The sequence below is a fragment of the Lolium rigidum genome, chromosome 4 (assembly GCF_022539505.1).
Source record: "Lolium rigidum isolate FL_2022 chromosome 4, APGP_CSIRO_Lrig_0.1, whole genome shotgun sequence".
Lineage (NCBI taxonomy): Eukaryota > Viridiplantae > Streptophyta > Magnoliopsida > Poales > Poaceae > Lolium > Lolium rigidum.
The window spans coordinates 65,511,970-65,519,839 of record NC_061511.1 but is presented as its reverse complement, the minus strand read 5'-3'; the positions used below and the strand labels follow the sequence as shown (position 1 = coordinate 65,519,839).

Below are 7,870 nucleotides of genomic sequence, written 5' to 3'. Positions count from 1 at the left end.
CATCTGCGTACATTGGTGACACTTTCATATATGCTTCCGTCGACTTCATCATCAGAATTCGTCAGCTGTGAAAATTCCATGTTTGGTTTATGCGAAGGATTTACTAACTGAACTAGGTCGTGATCAGTCAAGATTTCCCACTATACGTCACGTTGATTGGAGATTTCGAACTTCACATATAGCCAAAATACACGGTCAAATTCGATTGCTATGTACTTAACTAAATTTCAAGGGTGGCGTCTAAATATGTTCAGCTCCAAACGAACGACGCCCGCCTGATCAGTTATAGTGGGAACAATCAACAATGCACAACGCAACATATTAGCAAACAAATCAAACTGAGACTGGCAATTAACGAGAAACACACATTACATAAGGGTGACACTTTTACAAGATGATAAATTCGCACTATCATCCATACTACTCCCTCTGACCGTGTTTAATCAACGCGATGTACGTACCTAGGTAGGCTATTCCCTATGCACATCGAGGTAGTAGTAGTAGTTTATTTATATATTCTGCTGCTCGACCAAATACCTTATACCCATCGAGATTAGCAACGACACTACACTTGACGCTTGACTCGCGAACGCTACATCCCAATGGAATCCACCGCTCGCCGTGGGTTTCATGCGTCGGACCAGGTGACGGGCACCTCGCCGATGTTGCTGTCGAGCCCGAGCGCATCCCACACGGCCTGAGAGGTGTCCACAATATTGTCCTTGCAGCCGTGGTTGGAGTCGCACTCGTCCACCACTCGGGCCACCACAGTGCGCCCGTTTTGCTTGCTCGTGATGCGGATCGGCTTGTGGCACCGCCGCCCGCCAGCGTACCACCGCGTCGACAGTGCCACAATCAAGGTCTTATCGCTGTGGTACTTGCCATCGCACTCCGACGGGCCTCCGCCGTCCTCCCCTTTCTGGAACCCGTTCACCGTCATGATGCCAGGGGTGCCACCGACGCCACCGCCCGGCGACGGGCAGTGGCCCGGCTTCTTGTGCTTGTGCAGCGTACCCAGCATGGATCCGTCGTCCTCGCCGCTGCACGGGTCCGGCTTGCCATGGTGCCGGGCCGCGGCGCACGTTGACACCTCCAGGAGGATCACGAGCGTGGCAACGACTGCGACAAGCCTGGCGTTCGCCATGTTGCTAAGCTTCGCACTTGGATACACTGCTACTGATCGAGTTGTAGTAGCTGGTTTGGCGAGTTCGTTTATATAGGCGCAACCGCGCAAGTAGCTAGCTCCAGGCGAAGCTTGGAATATGCCGTACTTAATTAGCCACATGTGCGCTTGTGTGGCTCCTGGCCTCTTGCGTGGTTCCCGTCAAGAATTCCTAACTAACTATACTTCTTAGATGAGTACGAGGAATTTTTCGCTGAGTAAGATACTCGACCGGTATGCTCGATACAGGCCTAATTAAAATGGTTGTGTAGAGATAAGCTCTTTTGGATTACCTGTTGCATGTAATGCTATACAGCGGTAATAACTGAAGAGAGAGGACAGGGCAGGTCGCTCTTGGCAGAGAGATGGTATCAGTTTTTACCTCTCCAAGCAAGGAAGAATCCAAGATCCTAGCTGAGTAATCATGGAGCAGCAAATGTATTGTGGGTGGGTACAATGTACTTCTTTCTCCTAGAAATAACCATACGTAGATCTTTAATCGCACGAACCATCTAGAAAGGACAATCTTCGTCGAGGGGTTATCCTCACCAAGGGGTTATCCTTACCAAGAACAATCTTGTTAAGTGGAATTGGCACGAAAGTACTCGATATGTTTTTTGTCATTATGATGAAACCATTAAACACTTTTTCTTCCAGTGCCAATTTGCGAGATCTATTTGGTCTGTCATCCAAGTAGTGTCTACCTTGTATCCTCCGACTAGTGTGGCCAATGTCTTTGGCAATTGGCTTCATGGTATAGATTCAAGGTTCAAATTGCTTCTTAGGGTGGGGGCGCTAGCAGTTATCTGGGCGCTTTGGCTGAGTAGAAATGAAAGATTTTTAACGATAAAAATTGCTATTTGTTGCAGGTCATCTACAGATCTACATGTATTCTCCATTTGTGGTTACCGCTTCAGCGCATGGAGAACCGAGACCTATTTACGGAGGTCTGTACACGGTTGGAGGCTACGGCGAGGGATACTTTTTCCCTACATGGGTGGCAGCATAGCCTATGGATTGAAGTCCCACCCACACCTTAGGCGTTATATGATTCATCGTTGCGATATGTATTCCGCCTAGTTTTTTCGTTTGACATTGTTTGGACTTAAGACTCGTAAACGGCTGTGTGCATCCTGGTTATGCACCGGATGTAATTGCTTCTCAAAAGTAATAAAGCATCTCTTATAAAAAAAATCTAGAAAGGTTCGGGTACTGATATGGGCATGGAGGCCTATGTGGAGGCCAATTTTAGGACTCCACCAAGCTAGGCGATACGCCGTCGAGGATTCAGGAGTGACACGCTAGGACGACCTACGCTATGTAATAATTAAGTCTAAGGTTGTGTCATTCATTCTATGTTAGGAAATAATATAGCCAGGTCATGTGGTGGGCCAAATTAGGGTTATTAGTGTGTCAGTTGGATTTGGGCCTGTCCAATCCAACTAGGGCTAGATCCATAGTGGGGCGCCCCAGCCCAGTAAGGGCTGGCCGGCCACCTCCCCCTCATATAAGGAGGTGGGGCGGCTAGGTTTTAGAGATAGACAAGTTTAGACTAAAGTTTAGGGTTTACCCCATTGAGTGTGTTCACGTGTATCATCCCTCCGGGGGTACGACGCTTCCGTTTATCTATTATATCCACTGCGACGGTTCTTGTGTTCATCAAGGATTATCTAGCTCAAGGTTTGAGGCGTATCGTTCATCGATCTGTTGCTTGCTGGATTCGTTCCCTCTTCTCCAGGCTGCGTCCATCGCGTTGTTGGGAGGATTTGCTACCCCGTGTTCTCGCTGTGAAAGATCGGGCAATACCCTAGGTGGGTCTAGTGGGATCCCCCTTATCATGTGGTATCAGTTTTCTGGGTTACTCACGGCGAGGTTGTGTTGATCGATCTCATTGGATCGGTTTGCATTGGAGAAGATTGACTCTAGATCGGAGGAGTTTGGCTCTCGGTCGAAGGAGGTTGGTAGGAGGAAGTTTGGTGTTGTTGTGGTGCAATTTTCCTATCGTCCATGGATGTTCCAGTAGTCAAAATCGCGAAATTTCGAGTCTAGAATCGGGAAGAAGATGACAAATCGCGACGCGATCCGGTCTCCATGCCGGTTGACCAGGTCCTGGACCGGCCGGTCCGGTCCAAACCGGGGCCTAGGCCGGGTCAAACCGGGCAGTGTACTGCGGCTCCAGGTCGATCTGCCGGTGGCCAGGCCAGTCAGACCGGGCGCTGGGCCGGTCCTGCCGGCGCACAGGACGGTCAGACCGGGCGCTGGGCCGGTTCAACCTGCGCCCAGGCCGGTCCAACCGGATGCTGGGTCGGGCAAGCTGCTGCTGCTATTTCTCCGGCGATGTTGGCTGATGCTGCTGATGTTGTTGCTTCGTTTTCGGGCGATGTGTTGGGCATGCTTTGTTCTCATAAGAAGAAGTCTAGTAAGGTTTTCAATGATTATCTGGATGTCCTGAAGGGAGAAGAGCGTCAGGCATACAACCTTCGTTGGTATCTACACCGTCTTGCGATAGTTTAGGAGTATGAAGATTGGGAGAGGAACATGGAGTTGGGGTTCATCGATGTCGCATATACAATCAAAAGTTTGATGGGTCTCATGCATTTGTTCTTGCTCAACAGCGTGTGGACGAGGCCTTAGACCATTGCTGGTGTGATGCGGTTGACAGAGGTGAATTTGCTTGTACTTGGGAGGACTACAAAACTTTTCTTCGTAATGGTTTCGTGTTACCGTATATGGAGGAAAGTGCGCAGCCGTCCGGAGTTGTGCATGCAATAGAGGAAGTTGGCAAGTGCGTAATTCCTAGTCAGGAGGTTGGTCCACTACCAACAGTTACTCAGTGCGAGGCGATATCTTCAGAGGAGAAGGAACCTGGCTCTGATACCATGGACACTACTGTGACTATGGAGGAGGATGTACCATTGAGCGGGCTGAATATGCAACTCAAGAAGGTACAAGGCGATGCTTGCAAGACATTTGACAAGGTTCAGCGGTGGAGTTTGTTTCAGACTCAGTGCATTATAAAGAGCAAGGCTTGCAAGTTGATGATTGATGGTGGTAGCTGTACTAATGGCATAAGCAAGGCGATGGTGGCAGCATTGGGGTTGTCTACATGGTGTCTTCCTGAACCTAAGCGTCTTGAGTGGTTGAATAGTTGTGGTATGCTAAAGATTACTCACAAGGTGCGTGTGCCATTTGCAGTTGATGATTATGTTGATGAGATAGAGTGCGATGTATTGCCATTGGAGGTGTGTGGATTGCTACTTGGGCGTCCTTGGCAGTATGATCGTAATGTGACACATGCTGGGAGAGCAAATACATATTATTTTATGCATGGTGCCAAACAGCGTACTTTGAAGCCTTTTGGTGATGATCATATCAAGTCCGATGTGGAGTTAGTGGTGCATAAGGAGAAGTTACACAAATCTAAAGTACAGCATGATGTGCATGATGTTCCGAGCGTCGATGTTGTTAATGTTTCAGCCATGCCTGTAGATGACAAGCCAGTTCTTGTTGGTGACAAGCCGGATGAAGCTAATCCTATTGTTGAAGAAGTTGTTGCAGCATGTGCTACAGTTCCAGTTTGTGTTGATGCTAGCATACATACTGATGATGTTTGTGTTGATGGTGTTTCAGTACATATGGCACAGATGCGCATGGGAGGAGTGGGAGGCGAGCGCGTCAGTGGAGACAGTGGGCAGCGGCACTACCGTGCTAGGAGTACTGCAGTCCAGTTTTCTGCGATACCGTGGATGCATCGAGGCAAGAATGGACGTGTGAGACATTTATGTGGCCCATGCATTACACATCTTGTGCAGGGTCATGTTCAGCGACACAGGGTTTCATCAAGACCTCCAAAGAAGAAGGTATTGGCGCCGCTGTCCAAGTTCATGTGGAGAAGAAAGGAGGCGCCAACTGCTGTATCAAGTCAAGAAGGCCGCGAGGGAGGATGTGGTGTGGAAGGCAAGCAAGACTTGAGGACGGCGAGGACGTGTCATGTTCATATCATGTCACCTTTTCCAGAAGACCCTCACGCGTTGGGGACAACGCTTCTTGAAGGGGGAGGATGATATGGGCATGGAGGCCTATGTGGAGGCCAATTTCAGGACTCCACCAAGCTAGGCGATACGCCATCGAGGATTCAGGAGTGACACGCTAGGACGACCTACGCTATGTAATAATTAAGTCTAAGGTTGTGTCATTCATTCTATGTTAGGAAATAATGTAGCCAGGTCATGTGGTGGGCCAAATTAGGGTTATTAGTGTGTCAGTTGGATTTGGGCCTGTCCAATCCAACTAAGGCTAGGCCCATAGTGGGGCACCCCAGCCCAGTAAGGGCTGGCCGGCCACCTCCCCTCATATAAGGAGGTGGACGGCTAGGGTTTAGAGATAGACAAGTTTAGACTAAAGTTTAGGGTTTACCCCATTGCGTGTGTTCACGTGTATCATCCCTCCAGGGGTACGGTGCTGCCGTTTATCTATTATATCCGCTGCGAAGATTCTTGTGTTCATCAAGGATTATCTAGCTCAAGGTTTGAGGCGTATCGTTCATCGATCCATTGCTTGCTGGATTCGTTCCCTTTTCTCCAGGCTGCGTTCATCGCGTTGTTGGGAGGATTTGCTACCCCGTGTTCTCGCTGTGAAAGATCGGACAACACCCTAGGTGGATCTAGTGGGATCCCCCTTATCAGGCACCATATCATTATCCATATTTTGGAGGATAATAAAACATTGGGGATGGATTATATGGATATTTTAGGTAGAACAATTGACCTGTAAAATATCCTATCTAGATTTTAGAAATCATCTTTTGGAGGATAATAAAACATTGGGGATGGATTATATGAATTTGACTCGAGTCGTTGGCCCATGCATGATTGGGTCTACAACAAGAGCATAACCACCCGGGTTTGGCATTATTTTGGGGTGATCTTTGAACGACCAGGTGATTTCCTGATCTGACCGCAGCATGTATTTTGGAATTGTCGGCATCACTGCGTTCACTTCCATGGAACGGCGATGCATGCTTTGTTTGTCAGTTGGCTCAGTGACGAACACAACACAGCACAGGTCCAGATCATGGTAGATATTCCGGCCCAATGGTGCCGGTGGTGGCGGTTGGCCATTGCCATCTCCCACCTGATGAACTTGCTGGCGCTGCTTCCGGTTTGGCTGAGGCTGTACCGGTAGAGCATTTGCTCCGGTAAGCGGTGGTGGCGGTGGTAGTGGTTGCCGCAAGATGTCCTGCGATGGTGGTAGCAATGGTGTACAGCCTTGTGCTTGCGCATCTTTTACCGCACCTTTCAACATCAAGTATTTGGTCCACCCTCACCGCACCAGGCTATGCCGGTTTTGCCGGATTCGGAGTGTGCCACCAGCATGGTTGTTCCATTGCCGATTCCATGGTGTACCTTGCATGTTTTGCCAATTCTTTTTCTCTCCCCACGGCTTCTTCTCAACCCATTGTTTTTTAGGACCCGCCCATGGCTGCGATCCGGTTTTTTGCCTCTGGCTCCCGCTGGCGCCAGAGTTATCTTGCAACGCGGCCACTTGCTACTCGTACCTTCTATCCGGAAAATCTTCCTTTCTTTTGTTGTGCCGGTTATCTCGGTACTGCTCTTGGCGCTGCTGAGGTTGGTTTGTTTGTTCCGGCTCAGCTTGTACTGCCGGTTGCATTGGGTCTCCAAACGCGTAGTTATCCGCTACACGTATCATTTCTGCCAAAGTTGTTGGCATGTTTCTCTGTAGCTTTTGCCACAGCGGTGAACCTCTTCTGCACCCATTGCAAAACCAAGCAATGGCCTGTGCCTCGATTACTCATTCACAAGAGTTTCTTATGGAGTTCCACCGGGTTAGATAATTCCGATCTGTTTCATTCCGGTGCTGCATGCACAAGGCGAGCTGCTGAGGCCTGTTTGGCCTCCGGTAGGTACTGCTGAAGTTGCTCACGAAAGCTTCCTCAAAGTCCAGCCAGCCATTTATGCTTCCTGCCGGCAAGTTGTTAAGCCAAATGCGTGCCGGTCCTACCAGGAAAGATGGTACGATTCTCACGGCCCAGCGTCGGTTTCCTCCGCCTGTTACGGTTCCTCCGCCACCAGCAACATATACTGCGGTCACGTAATCCGCAAGCCAGTCTTCCGGCTTAGTGGTGCCATCATATGTTTTTGTATCACGGGGCAACATGAAGTTGTGAACCAGTGGTTCCTCTTTCATGATCCGTGGGCCAAAGCACTTTGGGCCAGGAGGACCTTCTGCCTGGATCATTTCAGACAAGTACACCCTATCCAGCCTGTGCCTCGCATCCCGGTCTGGTAGGCATCTTTCTCCTAACCGTGGCCCCAAAGGGTTCCAGTAGGCTGCAATTCTTTCAGTTCCTGAATCAGCTTCACCGTAACGTTCCGGTACCGCGGCCCTTTCCTGCCGGTACCTTGGCGGAGGCATTTCCTCCTCCACATATGCGGCTCTTGCTGCGCGATAGTTTTGCCCGCTTTCTTCTCTACCGGCATAATCTTTTCCGGCGTAGCCCTTTCCGGCATAACCGCGTACTGTTCCTTGATTTTTTCTACCGGCCTCGTGTCGCCCGGCTTGTTGTTTTCCGGCAAGTACCGGATCGTACACAGTCATTTGTTGCTCGTTCGCTTCTTTTTCTTTTCTCTTGTCCGGATGGGGGGACGATGCCTGCCCATGGGATATGCTTCCGGCATTCTTTGTAGA

At 49.6% G+C, this 7,870-nt stretch overlaps 1 protein-coding gene across 1 annotated transcript; it reads right to left on the bottom strand.

The window, feature by feature from the left end:
• Positions 1-619: 619 nt before the first annotated feature.
• LOC124647180 (putative ripening-related protein 6) lies at positions 620-1,144 on the bottom strand. The gene has a single exon (XM_047187153.1). The coding sequence runs from the start codon at positions 1,142-1,144 to the stop codon at positions 629-631; it is 516 nt and encodes a 171-aa protein (XP_047043109.1). The 3' UTR covers positions 620-628.
• Between the last annotated feature and the right edge of the window lie 6,726 nt (positions 1,145-7,870).